At 33.0% G+C, this 16,667-nt stretch overlaps 3 protein-coding genes across 5 annotated transcripts; 1 reads left to right on the top strand and 2 right to left on the bottom strand.

The window, feature by feature from the left end:
• Positions 273-2,108, bottom strand: LOC105166569 (putative expansin-B2). Its single transcript, XM_011085964.2, has 4 exons — positions 1,898-2,108; positions 1,676-1,788; positions 1,112-1,302; positions 273-731 (listed from the first exon to the last, which is right to left on the bottom strand). Exons 1-4 carry the CDS (start codon positions 2,043-2,045, stop codon positions 413-415), a joined length of 771 nt encoding a protein of 256 aa, XP_011084266.1. The 5' UTR covers positions 2,046-2,108; the 3' UTR covers positions 273-412.
• LOC105166568 lies at positions 4,131-8,855 on the bottom strand. Of its 3 annotated transcripts, none has more exons than XM_020695495.1 (9): positions 8,648-8,855; positions 7,764-8,204; positions 6,772-7,154; positions 6,055-6,304; positions 5,782-5,947; positions 5,557-5,674; positions 5,137-5,265; positions 4,793-5,005; positions 4,131-4,710 (listed from the first exon to the last, which is right to left on the bottom strand). In XM_020695495.1, the coding sequence occupies exons 2-9, from the start codon at positions 7,996-7,998 to the stop codon at positions 4,432-4,434; spliced, it is 1,773 nt and encodes a 590-aa protein (XP_020551154.1). In that variant the 5' UTR covers positions 7,999-8,204; positions 8,648-8,855; the 3' UTR covers positions 4,131-4,431. The 3 variants fall into 3 exon arrangements, with proteins under 3 accessions (XP_020551154.1, XP_020551153.1, XP_011084265.1); XM_020695494.1 differs by lacking the exon at positions 8,648-8,855 and adding an exon at positions 8,311-8,560; XM_011085963.2 differs by lacking the exon at positions 8,648-8,855 and adding an exon at positions 8,311-8,555 and having other exon boundaries at positions 4,432-4,710; positions 5,557-5,659.
• On the top strand, positions 14,455-16,285 carry LOC105166567. Its single transcript, XM_011085962.2, has 3 exons — positions 14,455-14,611; positions 14,738-14,853; positions 15,160-16,285. The coding sequence occupies exons 1-3, from the start codon at positions 14,543-14,545 to the stop codon at positions 16,019-16,021; spliced, it is 1,047 nt and encodes a 348-aa protein (XP_011084264.1). The 5' UTR covers positions 14,455-14,542; the 3' UTR covers positions 16,022-16,285.

Here is a 16,667-nt window from a genome sequence, read left to right as displayed (position 1 = left end):
AGAAAAAATGACCCATCACAGAGCAAATGTACTATGTGATTGGATTAGTTCGGTCGAACTAAATTTGGGCAAGAATGGGGAATATTTGCATGAGCTTTTGCTTTTTGAGAAGTAATAATTATTACAAAATATTAAAACTTACAATCAATTTTTTTTTTTTTGTGAATTTATTACTTTAATTATCAAATTAATTAATTAAATTTCATTAGGACTAAATTAATTTTCTGACTTCACCATTGTTTGGAAAGAAGGACTTTTCGTGGAGTTTAATCAACAAATGATACTTTAAACTTTATGTACAAAAATCATTATTATATACAAAAAGGTAAAATAGCTGAAAATCATGACATAGCTTTGATTCAAACACCCAAAAGTCGACAAGTATTTTTCAAAGACTCCGACAAATAAACTCTTATTTAGTGTGTGAAAGATAGTGTTGTCCAGGCGACCAATTAGCCGGAATTGCTTGATGTGCGACAACCTTTCTTCCTGACTGAATAGTAGTTACCCTCACAGAAAAAGGGCCTTTTACCTCAACGGGCAGCCCTACTTTCCATGTCGCACCCCAAGAGGGTTGCATGGCCATCCACTCCTTTGAGTTTGAGGCCAATATTTCAACTGCAGCAATGTCGCCATCTCCATGTACATGCTCAATTGCAAAAGCTAGGTAGTTGGGGTTGGAACCTGCGTCGATCTTGAACGTCATGCCTCCGTTGTAGTTGCATTGTACCCTATAAAAGCAACACGGTCACGCCACCGCTGTTGGCTGTGATTTTTACGAGGATAGCTAAAATATTTAGTCATTTGCTTTACGGGATTTATGGGACTAAATATTCTCAATCCTTTAAAGCATAAGACTTAAATGCGTTGAGTTTTTCCCAATTTTAGGGACCATTTTAAAATTTTCATAAAATTGATGACTAAAAGAATTGAACTCCCTATCTTATAGGATTAAAAGTGTAATTTCACCTCAAAAAAATATATTTAAATCACTGAATTATAAAGAATTGTTTGGAAATATAATTCTTTAAGAAGTATTTTCTATTTTCTGAAATATCTAAACCAAACTTATTAATTTTGTATGAATTAAGATGACTGAAAAATTTCATACCTTTTATATTTTATATTTACTTTCCCAGCTTTACGCAACGCGTCAGCATGGCCAGGCTTGGCTAAAGATCCAAAAGCTTTTCCACTTAAGTCGAAGTGAAAAGCTTCATTGTTGCAGGCGCCAGGACACTCATCTGTGATTGTTATAGTAATTGGAGAGCCTGAGCACAATGAATGATCTGTGCATTTCACCTGCAAAAAGTTCAATTCGATAAAGGTATGTGTAGAAAATCAAGCAAGTCAAGTCTGATTCATGCTTGATTACATTAAAATCCAGTCTAGCTCGACTCATATAATAATTAAATTAAATTAAAATACAATTTTAAACTTTTATGTGATAATACATATATATAATTATATATATATTGGTCTGAAAACTACGCTGCCCATCATAATATACAATATGTTTATATATTAGTTTCAATATTCAATTTGATAGAAAGAAAAAAAAAATGAAAAGAATTATTTTCGTATATTTATTTTAAAGCTTGTCGACATGTGTATTATATAGAAACTATCACTTTTCTTTCCTTTTTCTTTAGGGGAGAAGGATAGAAAACAACACCTGATAACAAGCTCCGCAACCCTTTCCTGATTTGAATATATTATTATTTCCTGCTGCTATCATCCCATTGTACGGAGCATTCCCCACATCATTTTCAAATCCACAACCACCCCCTGAAAAGTACATATACAACTATTGTTTCATTCATTAAGTTATACAATATGCTCAATTTAATATTTTTTCAAAATATAAAAAAAAAAAAACAGGAAAAACTCTTATTACCGCTTCCATACCCCGTGGGGCTCCCATACCATGTCGCCACCGCATCTGAAAAAGTACTTGGATACGTACTCACACAATTATTAGTTTGGAGCAACAAAACAACTGCAACAATTGATAAAGTTAAAGGCTGAAAAACGCGAGCAAACATCTTGCTCAACTATTGCAACAAACGAAAAGTTGTGATAAGACAAGAAAAGAAAAGAGAAGTGTACGTGATTGTGGTATTTGATGCTCGATGCATCGTTAAACTTATATATATTTGATTAGTTAGCTTGTAACCGTACAATGCACCGTAATTGATGCCTAGCTAGTTAAATAAATGATGAGAATTTTTACTGAAAATAGTTAATAAAGTTGAGGTTTTATTATAGTAGCTTCTTTAGGATAAATATGATATAATTTTCTTAAGAAAAATTATTATAAATTATATTAATGGACTATATTTGATTCATATAGTTTGGTCCCATATGAACATTTTACAAGTAAAATGGTTCATAAAATCTTAAAGTAATTGGATTTGCAAATGCAAAGTAAATGATTGTACCAATTTGAAACTTTTATTATAAAATGGCATTTTATCTCTTACTTAATTAAAACCACATATGATATTAATGTTGCATATGTTTCAGGAAATTTTTTTTATATATTTTGGTGCGTGTAACAGATGGAATATGAGTTGCAAATACATTTTTATCTTTTAGCGTTACATCTATTTATAAAATATTTTATTTAATTAATCATATATTCTAATATTGGCGGTAGTCACATAGTATATATATATATATAAGTACTATGAAAAACAAATGAGGAGTGATTTTTTTTAACAAAAATTATTACAACAATCATATAAACTAAATTTAATCAACACCTACTATGCAGTAAAAACAACATTCAATGCATATCGCAAGGTTTGAACCCATGACTACTAAGATCATGAAGTTTCAATTTTATCAACTGAGCTATGCCTTATTGACAATAAAATGAGGGGTGTTAGTGTAATCTTTTCCAAAGGATGTTTGTGCATTTGAATAGGAAATGTAGTTGTAATTACAACTATAACCTCAAGAGGGTATAATTATAATGTTGCATAAAGTAGATGGTGTTTATGTATTTTGACCTAACCTTAGGAGTATCAATTTAATTGACCCCTAATTAATACATAACGTACGCAGGATTCACATTATAATAAAGTAAATATATACTAATTATACAAACATAAAAGTTTAATTGCATGTACATTACAATTATGAGCATATATGATGATAAGGTAAAACTTAAAAAATGTTCATCCCACTAATCCATTTTAAAGTTCCTACTACATGGTTAGTAATACCGCCAATGGAAACTATTTGGGAAATTATATTTTTGTTACCGTCAAAAAATTTGGTGAATCTTGATTAGTAAACAGACTTATTAGATACAAGCAAATTTTAAGGGTACTAATGTAATTTTTCAAATTATGGGAGGTTTACATGTAATTACACTAAACTTTTGATAAGAGTTGTGTATCTCTAATTTATATATGCATTAACCAATATACGAGAAGATATTAGAGTATATTTAATGTTTCATTTTGAGAGGTCTAGGTGTAATTAACCTTAATATATAATCTAAACTAAGTAGTCCCTGAATTGCATCCGAAGGGTCAATTATAAATCAAATGTTTGGGATGGAACATTAAAAGAAATTTACTATTGACTATAATTATTAAAAAAAAATCGATAAAAAAACTTAGACTATCTACCATAAAAATTATTTTTGATATGGCTTTTAGCCGTGACAAACATTTTAGCAAATGCCAAAATTATGGACAATAATCGTCGTTTGATCGTGGCCAATAACTATTTATTATGAGTATTTGTTTTTAATCATAACAATTAACCATAATTAAATATTACTTACTAGTAGAAATTCTATTTGAAATCAGGTCTGGTCAAACATAAATAAATCATAAGACAAATGTAATATACTTACTATATGATTAATATACATTATAAATAGAGTAACCAACCACATAACAAGTCTATCACATTTATTATGAGATTGACGGGTTCAACCAAACTTAATTTAAATAAAAGATTTGCATGTGGGTGTTTTGCAATAGTACCAATTGATTGAGTACAAATTTTGTTTCAAATTATGCAACCGGGTTTGGACTATCCATAAATAATCCCTCGAAATGGCAGATTTGGACTTAAAGATTCAAGTCTACCACAAAATGATACATGACCCCCGAAACAAAAATAAACACAGCTCAAATGGCTAATAATAACAAACTAAATAAAAATTTCAAACTGATAAATATGATCCCCCAACATTTACAGGCAAAAGCAAATTACTACTAAGAACTGCAGAATATACAGAACCTCCGTGGATAATCTTCATCTGAACTCATCCGATGTATCCAGGCCGGCTATAATTCCCCCCCCTTTCCCAGCAGCTAAGGTCCCGTTGCAGGACTCGACCAAACTCCACCTGAATAGGCATCAGACGACATCAAAGCATTAAGGCGCATTGCTCTTAGCTCAAGCAGTCTACCAAAATCTATCCTTGTTGACACTTAAGTAACCAGACATGACTTTTCCTCCGGTATTTCTCATGCCGTCTATGAGAAAGCACCATGTAGAGCCTAATGCTCCAATGAAGAAGTCGGCTTCTGCAGCCATCAAGAAGTTAACGAAAGGATAGTTGGTGCTCATTTCCCTGCCAAGACTCGCTTCATAAGTTGCCATGGTCATGTTCCCAGTTTGGCGTGTCACATTGGTGTAGTAAAACTTCCAATGCTGGTAGGATTTTGATCTATCAATGACATCCTGATAATGAAGACTTTCAGCATTAATTCATTACTTAGATTAAACTTATCTGAGGTTTGAAATAATGAAGGATGAGAGAAACCTGCATTTCAGTAGAAAGCCACACACTGTTCAGGTGTGGGAAGCTCTTTCTGACTTTTTCTGCCAGACGCATGTAGTCTTCGAATCCAACCACCTTCATTTCACATGCCTTATCTCCCATCCTGACATGCATGCTTAGCAACGGGCGAGGAACCCATGGTTTGTGATTTGACCAAACAAATCTTTCTATGTCTTGATTGTTCTCTTGTACATTCTGCAGAAAGGGAGTGGAACAGATACAATTACTAGATGTTATTGCCATATTGTGATGACATTTCTTGTATTTTGCTTGTTAGTTGACACTATATCATTTGGCATACAGCAAATTTGGATAAAATAGCAAACCTCGATAAGATCTCCTGAGGACGATGCGAGAACCATTGCCGCAGCTTCCCGTCCAAAAGCAGTATGACGTTCAATGTTCATTAGGTTGCATGTGTACTTGGACTGAAACCTCATCAGGTAGCGAACTGCCTAAAAGATGGTACAGAATTTGTAAAAATTAATTGTAAAACTCCATTTGCACTTCTCCAGTTTAGTTCCAGTGGAGGTCAAGCATAACATGAATGATGATAAGATGCAAGGTGAACAGCAATGAGCCAATTTTGCTTCATACAATCAGTCAGCTTCACACCGTGCATAATAGTGCAAAACATCTTTCCCCTGTTTACTAAGGTGATTGTAGAGCTATATATGTGAAAAAAATCATGAGATCTTTTGTATAAAGCAGATTTATTAACTCTTAAAAGCACCGTGTTGCTCTACCTGTGCTCGCCACCACCTCCTATCCATTTTACGATGGTGAACTATCAAGCTCCCATTTATCTCCGTGGTTGGCTGCATAATACTCCAAGGATTGCCCCATGCCCTGAAATATATAGTACTGTTGAGGGTGGCAATTTGATATGAATGAGTTTAGTTTTCTTTGGGAGCACATAGTGGTTTGTGGGAGAGCTGGCCACAGGAAAATCAATGTATTTAGTATCTTACCTAGGTGTCCGTCCCGACCATATGTCTCTGGAAGTATAGTTGTCTTTCCCTGTTATAACACCCCTTTCCCATGCTACCTTGTCATTCATAAGTTCAAGAGCTCGTTTTCTGCATTCAGGGGAGGTCTCTGGAAAGAAATAACATGACCAACTGGCACGTGATGAACCTACAGAAAAGCAACTCAAACATTTTAACAAGTGGCGAACACTCTCTTGATATTCCAGCAGCAAAAGAAAAGACTTTCCCAGCAATAATTGGATCGTGTATCACTACCTTTACAACCATCATGATCAGCTCGATTGTAGTACCCTGTAACAAGAACCCTCTTCTCATTGATTGCAATAGCAAGCAGACCACACATTCCTGCAAGCTGAGCTCCAATGCCAAATCCAGGCAGTCTCTCCCAATCAGCTACTAGAAACTTTATACTAGGATCCCTGCAGTTTTCCGGATGCTGATGAAGCCATAAGTCTCGCTGCACTTTCCTGGTTAGAGGATAATTTTCCACATCTGATCCTGTGATCTGGCAAAATTCGTTGGTGGTAAGATCCAAAGGATAAAAATGAAGTATTCTTCTGACATCATTTAAATGTACCCCCGTGTATAATGTGCAATTTAGTTGAGAATATATGTTGTATAATTTCATATAATGTGCCCACAGAAACAAGTGATGTTTAACTTCTATGACACTGTATGCAGAAAACCAGTTGAAATTGATAGACTGTCCCATGTTCACGACGCAGAGTTCAGCAATCTTGCAATGACATAGACAACGCACAGAGAGAGAGAGAGAGAGAGAGGGAGAGATCACCATAGAAGACTTCCTACAGAAACATTAACCAAAAAGCCAACAGAGAAGATAAGGTGATTGAATTTCTAGTTAGTTACCAGCATCTGGAACAAGTGATTGTTCATAGAGAACCCTTACTTGAAGTCAACCATTAAATCAAGCATCAAATGCAAATAATTAGGACACGTGACAATACATACCCAGGGAGGATAAGCTCCTTCAGATATCATTTGATCCCTGTAATACTTAAGCTGCTCGTCGGTCACTGATAATGGAAGGTCGTCCAACATTCCCTTCCAAATTGTCCAGGGAGGAAAGGTCCTATTCGGAAGACGTGTATCAAGACGCTGACTTACTTCCGCACTCAGCTTGCAATTCTCCAAGTGTGGAGCTTCAGGTACATTAGATTTGCTCAATCTGATTCTCTGAGAGGACTGGCCTTCCTTCTCTATCGATTCACTAAGAGAGTTACTCCATGCTGCATATAGTAAGGCAACTTTCTCATCAATTCCATGATTTATAGCGCTTTCTTTGGAGTACATGATTCTTTCTCCTTCTTTAAGCAAGCCGCTGCAATTTCGACCTGCATTATTTGTCATATAAGAGATGTCTACAAGTATGATCAGCTAGAGCAAGTGTAATGAATAGTGACGATGTTTGTCATCATAGAATCCCACGAATGTCAAATACAATTGGGTCCAATCTCTTAATTCTGAAGAACTTTTGAGTCAGTAATCAGATAAGGCGAAAACAAACGGAAGCGCAAGAGCACCAACAGGTTTCGGAAGTCAAAAAAATACAGAACTCGTCTACAATTTGTTATCTTTGGCCATCCAGTTCTTGGTTTTTGTCACTTTTCAGCTCTGATCTGCATATTTACAAAGACAGCACCGGATATCGTAGTTCACATTGAATTACAAAATTTAAAGTCCTGTTCGTATCTAACATCGCTTATGTACCACTACGCTTGCTAAACATCTTAATGGCATCGAACAAGCGGCCTTTCTTCTAATCAAGACAGGCTCCCCACGACAATAGTAAGAACAAATATGTAAAAGCAGTCTGTTAACGAATCATCCAACACGTCTAAAAAACACCAAAAACAATAAATACAACGTAAGAAAAATCAAACCTCAGTAGAATTTATACAACAAAGAAATCCTTTTACAGTAACAAGGAAGCCACAACTTACTAGTAACCATTGATGAGGTAGAATTTGAAGCTGAAATTCCAGTCGAAAACGGAGAAAACGAAATGCTACCAGACGAAGCAGCACCAAAAGAAGTGAGGGCAGCCAGAAACAGAGAGGTCAAGCAAACCCCACAAAGGAATCCAAACACACAAATTTGGCATGGAAAAGAGCTGCCCATTAGAAAGGCTCTTTGTGAAACAACTCTATCAAGAGACTTCTGATTCAATGCCTCCATTTCTTTTCCTCAAATGATCATCCAATTGCATTCAAAATCGAGCAAGCAGAGAGACCTCAAATACATGAAAAGAAACTATGCCATGTGCTCCCAACAACCTCAACTGCAAATCACATGAGCTTTTGCACTTTCCCGCATCACTCTCTCATTTCACCTGTCCAACTCAACTAAAATTAGCAGCAGCAGTTATGATCACAGAGGAGTACCTGAACACCAATCAAACGAAGAATAACTCAGAACCCACAATCAAGAACGACCAAATTCAAATAGCTTAAAGCAAGGAAACAATTCAGCTGAAAATTCCTAACATACAGCAATGCAATTCATTCAGGGGATTCACACAATCAGTTTCAACACAGAAAACCCACGGAAACGTGTAGATGGAAACAAGAAAAGGGCACAACAGTGTCAACAATGGAAGAGTGATGAATCCTCTAGTAGGTGAAAAGGCAGAGAGAAGTGACAGATGGGCAGCCCAGGAAATAAAGAATCCATGCAAAGAGACACATGTGAAGCATTTCTTTTCAGGAATTAAAACAAATAATTACAACCCAATCAAGGTAAGAAAAAAGGCAGCTCAAGAAAAAGGCAAAAACTTATCCAATACTTCACCAAAATGGAAAAAGAAAAGTGTGGTTCACAAGATTACCGGAAACCAACAGATGAAATGGTGTTTTCTTGCTTGCCCAGAATCTTTTTTTCCCTAAAAAAAAGTAAGAATAATGAATTTGGAAGCGACCCCATTAATCTTTATTTACTTTAGACGTAATGTAAGGAACAAAAGAGGGACGTTGACGTATCATAATCGCTCTCTTCATCATATTCCGTTTCACAGTAGGCAGACTGGCAGCAGTATGTCTTTCTGCTCCTTGGGCATCACATTTCATCCCTAGCTTACTATGTGGCGTGTGTGTGTCTGTGTGTGGAGTGTGGACTCACTCTACTACCATTATTTTTACTAATAATAATTCAAGAATTGTACCCCATGCACCCCACAGTTCTTGACAATCCTGATTAGACTTTAATTTTTAATAATATTAGGTAAGTTATAGTTTGGGCATTCCGGCCGGCCTTGCTGTTAGACTTTAATTTCTAGTAATATTAGGCAAGTTATGGTTTAGGCACTCCGGCCTACCTACAACCCACAGTCATCATCCTTTCTGATGAACTTGTGGGCTTCACTTCCGGTTTCTCATTTTTGTAATAAGAGAAAAAATTCGAGAGTAATTGTATTTTCAATATATTTTTACCTAAATGTTTGTCTATTTTATAATAATTTATAGTTTGTTGCGAAATTATTGAGATTCTCGATACCAAGTATTTTGATGCATTCCATAATATAACTTTTAGTTTGTTGCGAAATTATTGAGATTCTTGATATATATGAAATATTTTATGTACCGTATAATATAATTGACCGTTTCTATCAAAGAAAAGAACACTTGACTGTTCTTAATATTTTTTTCGTATAATTTTATTTACACTTCTCGATTTATGATCTATTTATATAATTATTTTTATTTTTATAAATAAAAAAATAATGTATATATAACTTTTTAAAATATATGGGTAGCTTGTGCAAAACAATCCATAGGTTAGAAAGTGTAAATGTAATTGTCCTTATTTTCTTAGTCCGCAATTCTTAAAAAACTAAATATAAAAAATATATTTCTAATATTAATTGAAAGTAACGTAACAAATGTTATAATTTGAAATTTTAATAACGTTAATCGTCAACACTTTGAGATAATAAATTAGTCAAAGCAAAACTTAATTTACAATAATAATTTAAAAAAAAATTAAGTTTGGGTCAATCATTAACCTTATAAAACAAATTAGATAGCTCGCTCATATGCACCATAATGTAGAATTAAATGCAATAGACCCCTTATGAAAATACGAATTTTTAGTCTTTTATTAAATAAGGAAGGACTGTGTGACCACGTGTAGTTAATTGTTTTATTTTTTAGAAGAAATAAATATAAGTTGTATTTGGTTAGAATCGTCGGGAGAGAGTTTGAAGTAAATATTTCAAATTACTCCATGTTAAATAGATCTGAAATTCATTACAATGTCGATAGAGTATAATTAAAAATTAAAGTCTGAAGAATTTGCGATATTTGTAGCATGATTTATCCAAAATAAATTCGAAGAATTGGTTATTACTACGAACATAAGATTTCTATGTTCAAATTCGTCGATCCAAACATAATATATGGTATTGCGTTATTCTTTTTTATTTTAATTTTTTTATTATCTATATTAATATAAAAAAAGTAAAGATCTCTATATTACAAACGTCGATTAGTGACACCACCTCATAAATGTTTAAATATACAATTATACCCATCATTAAATAATCTAAATATTAATAAATAATTATTTTATAAAAGTGACTTTACGTCATTGTAACACCACTGCATCAATTTTTTTATTATGTCGATAATATTTTAATTTTTTTATAAAAAATATAATTTGTTAATTTGTATTTTTCATTTATAATATATATTTAAATATAAAATATTACAATTAGCATCCATGTTGGAGCGGAGCTGGTGCAGGTGGAATATATCTCTTTGTGCGGCGCGGTGGTCCTACACCAACTCCCATCATCATCAGCCCCAGCTGTTCGCTTCTAAAATCTATGTTGATCGCTCGTCATCATCTACATTTTTTTATTATATTTATAATAATAATCAATATTGTTATTTTTGGAGTAATGAAGAAAAAGCAGATGATTTTGTATTATTTAATTAATTAGGTAATTAGTTTAAATATATGGAGGGGATGTGGGGTAGTGTGTAGGCTGTATGCATTTGTCTGAGGTAATTAAGTTTTGTGCTACTTATTATTCAAACTCTTCAATAATTAACTTATGAATTGGCACACTATTAATATATATATATATATATATATATATTAATAATACAAAATTAAATGATATTGATATGGGTAGAAAGTGTAAAATACCACTCTTGCCCCTCAATGTTAGGAAAATCTCAAGAAAGGGACTAGGATCAGAGTCTTTTTACGCGGGTTTAGGATCGTTCCTGATCCGATTTAACTTAGAATTTGGGCCCTTGATTGACAAATATAATAAACTTATTGATTAATTATTGTAAGTCAAATAATTCTATTCTTACTAAACTATCTTTATATATCTTCACACGTTAATGCGTGTGATGAAGTACATTTTCGCTCTTGTAAGAGTAGTTTGGTTATAAAAAAATTATTTAACCTATAATAAGTTTAAATATCAATTTTTATTCAATATTTTTACTAATTTTAGCATATTCCATAAACTTTACTAACAGATGGGTCTATATGTTGCACGAAAATAAACGTCAATGGTAATAGCATTTTTTCCAAACCACAAGAGGCTGTGTGTAATTATGTCAAACCTTATGAGTAAACTGTGTAATTATCCCTATTTTATTTATTAATCTTTCTATTCAACCTGTTGACCTAAAACCATCGATAACTTGATCGTCGGAGTGCATTCGTTAGGGACAACCCAGCACCTCTGACCTTTATTTTTATTATGAATTTCAAGCTTATTACCTCCAAATTGAAGCATCCAAGACCCGATGTGGACAACCTCGACCCCATCAGATATTTTATTATAATATAAAATAATAAAAACAAATAAATATTTTGTTATTTTATAATGAGTTCCATAGTTCTAATAATGATAGTATTTGCTTCAAATTTAATTTTAGTGGACATAAAATTATGCATATGTGATCATTACAGATAATTAGCGACATATTTATAGTAAAAATACAAATACAGTACCAATTATATATATTATCATTGTACTATCATTATAGCCAATGTCACGATTATTTAAAATGACAATTTTATATATAATTTTTATTATTAATAATCATAATCTACAAAACCAAAATTATTGTCATTTGATATATATTTATAATAATAACTTTAAAATTATCAAGAAATATTATACTATTGATACTTTGTAATGACATTACTTGGTTTAAAAAGTAACATAACATCAAACTAATGGGTTGTTGATTTGTGTTGAAGAAAAACAAAAAGAAAAAAGGGGGGAAAAAGCTAATCATAAGTGAGGGGTTTGAGTTAACTTAAAGATAGGGTTTTGTCCCATTGACATTGACATGCACTTTTGATTTAACATTTTAATTGTGATTCACTGCTTCCATCTCTTTACCATCATTTTCACCAATATCCACTTCCTCACTCCTAAACTTTGACCAATTAATTACGCCTAAATTACAACGACTTTTTTTAAAATTTGTCATAATTATAAAAAAAAATTTATTATTTAAAAAATTATAAATACCCCTCTAAAATTACAACTACCCCCTCGTGACAGCTCATTATATGAGAGTGTTTTTTAGGTTTTTTGTAAGTTTACGAGAGTTTATTTGTAATTTTACGGGAGTTTATTTGTAATTTTTAAAATAACGAGTGGGTACTTGTAATTGTAGCAAACTTCAGGGAAGCTCACTGTAATTTACTCTCTAATTTATTTACGTATTTTTAAAGGGTTAATTACACTTAATTAGACCCCTCTAAGGACATTAGATTTTTTTTCCAGAAAAGCTTTTGAGAAAAACAACACTTGTACCCTTATGAGAGTTCTCCATTTATAGTTGCGCCCTTTTTATTAGGGTTTTGATAGAAAATATTGATGTCAACAAAATATATATATATATATATATATAATTAACTTCAAATTTTACACCTCATTCAATATTTCATAAGTTTTTGATAACATGGCTAGTTATTTTCTTTCATCAACGGCTAATTTTTATCCGATGACAATAATTTAAGAGTAATACTTTATTACAGTTACATTCTTTTAAATTTATGTATATTACATTTATCTCGTTACAATTATAAAAATATTATTATAGTATTTTTGTCAATAAATTATTAGGAATATTGAATGAGGATTAAAATTGAAAGCTTTTCTAATTATTTTTTTTCTAGCGTCAGCATTTCTCATTCAAATCTTAACAGAAGAGTACAGATATAAACGAATAGTTCTCGAAAAAGGTGAAAGTGTAATTTTGAATTTTTTGGGGTGAAAGTGTAATTTTGTTTTTTAAAGGAGTTTTAAGTGTAATTATCCTAAATAATTAAGCAAAATTAGATACTTGAGTTATGCTGTGGATATTATATTGTTACAAAAGTTACCCAATACTCTAAAATATTAATAAAAGTTAGTTCTAAGTGTATTTTAACCCTATTTTTTATTAATTAAACGAAAACTTTCATTTACTATACAATATTTCAAAATAATAAAATCATACGACGTCATTTGCTTTACAATTTTATATTAAACCAAAAGAAATAGATTAAAATAATATAATATCTAAGACTAACTTCCAAAGAGCATAATCAATTTTAAATGTGATAATATCATTTTTGATCCATTAAATTGGTATTTAATATCTCAATTTATCAATTTTTATCCCCAATTCTTTTTAAAATTATTCAAAATTAGTCGTGCTCGTTAGTTGACTGTTTAGTTCAGACTGAACCTTTTTTACGGAAAAAAAAGTGGCAAACTAATAATAAAGATAAAAAAAATTAACAACCCTTTATCTGCCATCAGGTGAAAAGTGGCAAAATTTGAGAGAAAAACACTTTTTGGTCCCTTAATTTAGTCACTATCTCACTTTTGGTACCTCATATTCCGACCTCATCAATTTTGCTTCTCAATTTTTTTTTAAATCATCAAAATTAATCATGATTGTTAGTTAATCAAAAAATGGGCCTGTTAGTTTAGACGGCCAACTAACGATCATAATTAACTTAGAATATTTTAAGAAAATTTGGGAATCAAAATTTGATGAGATCCGAATATAAAATACTAAAAATGATTTAATAACTTACTTGGGGGGACAAAAGTAAAATAATCCCATTTTAGAATGATGAAATAATAAGTCCATTATTATGTTATATTATATTAATAATTTCACTAATACTTTATTTAATGAAATTAAAAATATAATACATTATTTAATAGTGATAATTATATTTATATCCCCTGACTTATGTTATGTTTACATAAATCTCCCATGTATTTTGGATAATTGCACATACACCCACCAAAAAAATCGATATTATTTACACAAACCACCCTTTTTTTTAGAAAAATATACATATATTTCGCAAAAATATCATCAGTAGTACACAAACTACCCTTATTTTTTTTTATGTCAGAGGTGAATCTTTAATTATGCAAAATATATAAGTGATTTATGTAAACAAGATATAAGTTAATGGTGTAAATATAATTATCTCATGTATTAATTAATAACCCACATTTTCATAATGTGTGATTTGGGAGTTGAGGGATTCTATGTATAGATTTCATCACTCTTGAGAAATAATTGATTATTAATAGACAGACAGATAGGACAGAGAGCCGCAACGGTCATATTTTTCAAACTCTTAAGCCCATCATCACTGCATTTTGCCTCCCATTTCCCCTTTTTCCTCAATAACCACTCTTCTCTACAGTCTACACACACAAAATTCCAACTGAAAGATGGGATGCTTTACTGCTTGTTTTGATCCCAAGAAGCATAAAAAACTCATGAAAAAACTCCCAAATCAGGTTCAACTCCCAATTCAGTCTCACCCAATTTACACTATAACTGCTGCTGCTTCTTGTTTTTTCTTGAATTTTTGCAGAATAGTACTGATTTGCTTCTCAATCATTTTGTTTTTTTGTTTATTTTAGTCTTTGTCTCCAAGGGATGAATTACTACATGAAGCTTTGGAAATCTCAGCTGCTGGTACTGAATCACAGAAGGAAGAGGGGATTGTTAATAGCACGAAACCCGTATTAGAATCCGAGTAAGCTACCGTCTCCTGCTCGGCTATGAGGAGTCTTGTGTTCGTGTTTTTGCGTTGGGTTAATTGCATTTTACTCCCTGTGAAATCATTAATAGGTGTAAAACCCCTTTCGGTAAAATACCCGATAATGTGACTCCTGTAACTTTTAGAAAAAGTTCAGTACTTCTCACGTCAGGGGATCGCATTGCCCTTCTTTTGTTGTCTATTAGTGTTTTCACAGAAGGTTTGTTGCGTTTAGGCCGTTTTGTTTGCCGTGTCTTTCTCTGTTACTCATTATGTGCATTTTTTATGCATTTTGTGCATTAGAGCTAAGAACGAGGAGCAGATGAATGGAAGCAAAGGAAAGGAATCTGTTAATTCAAATCTTGATACAGCTGATACTGATAATTCAGTCGAAAATGAAAAAGGGAAAGCTGAAAGTATTCTAGGGAAGGATCATAACGGTGGCTCGGGCTCAAATTCGTATATCGTTAGACCACATCACGGCCATCAAGATTTATCGATGAGCAAAGAAGAATGCGTTGCTGTGAACTCAATAGATCTCACTTTAGAGAATACTTCAAGGGAAGGAGGCACCGATGATCATCGTTGTGTCATTCAGCCGGAGTCCTCAGAGTCATTGTTTTCATTATCTATAGATTCTAGGAAACAAGTTTCTGCCTCAGAAATGGGAGCTGATAAAGAGGTCAGCAGCCCACTGAAGCCAAGTGACAGAGAGAACAACAAGAAAAGCTTACGTTTCACGGTGTTTAGGTACAGTGAAGACAAGGAGAATGTCAATACTTTAGAGGAAAAATGGATCATACCAAGCAAAGATCAAACATCACTCCACAAGTCGAAGACCAGATGTGATGATCTGTTGTTGAAGCCAAATGAAATTCCAATGGATACTAGCCTCTCTAGTTGGTTGGTTGGATCCGAGAAGTCGGCCTGGGCTAAAACTAGTAGCATCTCCTCCCCAGGGAGTGAGAAGAACTACGGAGAGAGGCCAGTTTTAGGGGTGATTACTTCTACTAAAGACGTCAAGCAGTTGGTTGAGTCAACGTCTGGTGGATCAACACCGTGTCATAGCGCTGATGATCAACCTGGTGTCGGCACAGTGGGCAGGTATTGGCAGCAGACGAGTGTGGCCGGTGGCGGGATGTTAGCCATTGAAACTAAAATGTGAAAACACTAATAGGCAAAAATATACGGCACAAAACGACCCCGACCCGGGTATGCAGTGGGCTTCTTTTAAAAAAACTTAATGTACTGCAATTTGTTTTGTTGATTAAACTTAGTGTTCTGAATTGCTTCTTAAAAAAAATTTCATTTTCATTTTTAGATTTTCTATTCTCACAAGTGCTTTCTTTCTATATGGTTATTGGTTTTCTCATATGAAAACTAAAATGTATCTTGCTGAAATTAATATGCAATCCAATCATATATCTTCTTGCTGTCGTGACTTTCAATCTTGCGTTATGAAAATCTTGTATAAGAGTGTCGTAAAATTTTACCTTTAACACCAGAATTTAGATAAAGGCGTAAGAGCTCTGAGCGTTGCTCCCTAAAGGTATAGGAAATTGAATCTTGTGGTGTCAAGACTTCAAACCACAACTCTTACAAAAATATAATTCTGGTCCGAATATTATGAAGAGTAAATTGATTTATTGATTGGAACCAAAGAGAGAAGAACAGATGAGCATAAAAGGGAGAGGGGTAAACGCAATCAACCCTAGAAACAAACTGAACTGAACCCATAATTGGAATGTTCCCACTCAATTCGATAAATCGGGACTTATTTTACATCACAGGACAAAGAGGGGATAATTTTC

Source organism: Sesamum indicum, linkage group LG7 (genome assembly GCF_000512975.1).
Source record: "Sesamum indicum cultivar Zhongzhi No. 13 linkage group LG7, S_indicum_v1.0, whole genome shotgun sequence".
Lineage (NCBI taxonomy): Eukaryota > Viridiplantae > Streptophyta > Magnoliopsida > Lamiales > Pedaliaceae > Sesamum > Sesamum indicum.
The sequence above is the reverse complement of the archived record's forward strand: the minus strand, read 5'-3'. Positions and strand labels throughout refer to the sequence as shown.

What these genes read in the sequence shown, in the direction of transcription:
- LOC105166569 (XM_011085964.2), bottom strand. Translation starts at nt 2,045, where the DNA reads ATGTTTGCTCGCGTTTTTCAGCCTTTAACTTTATCAATTGTTGCAGTT. An exon ending in GTTGCGGAGCTTGTTATCAG is followed by an intron (nt 1,303 to 1,675) that starts GTGTTGTTTTCT and finishes AACTTTTTGCAG; the next exon opens with GTGAAATGCACAGATCATTC. An exon ending in GTAAATATAAAATATAAAAG is followed by an intron (nt 732 to 1,111) that starts GTATGAAATTTT and finishes TTGCTTTTATAG; the next exon opens with GGTACAATGCAACTACAACG.
- LOC105166568 (XM_020695495.1), bottom strand. Translation starts at nt 7,998, where the DNA reads ATGGAGGCATTGAATCAGAAGTCTCTTGATAGAGTTGTTTCACAAAGA. An exon ending in GGAGGTGGTGGCGAGCACAG is followed by an intron (nt 5,266 to 5,556) that starts GTAGAGCAACAC and finishes ACCATCTTTTAG; the next exon opens with GCAGTTCGCTACCTGATGAG. An exon ending in GGCTTTCTACTGAAATGCAG is followed by an intron (nt 4,711 to 4,792) that starts GTTTCTCTCATC and finishes CTTCATTATCAG; the next exon opens with GATGTCATTGATAGATCAAA.
- LOC105166567 (XM_011085962.2), top strand. Translation starts at nt 14,543, where the DNA reads ATGGGATGCTTTACTGCTTGTTTTGATCCCAAGAAGCATAAAAAACTC. An exon ending in TGAAAAAACTCCCAAATCAG is followed by an intron (nt 14,612 to 14,737) that starts GTTCAACTCCCA and finishes TGTTTATTTTAG; the next exon opens with TCTTTGTCTCCAAGGGATGA. An exon ending in AAACCCGTATTAGAATCCGA is followed by an intron (nt 14,854 to 15,159) that starts GTAAGCTACCGT and finishes TTTGTGCATTAG; the next exon opens with AGCTAAGAACGAGGAGCAGA.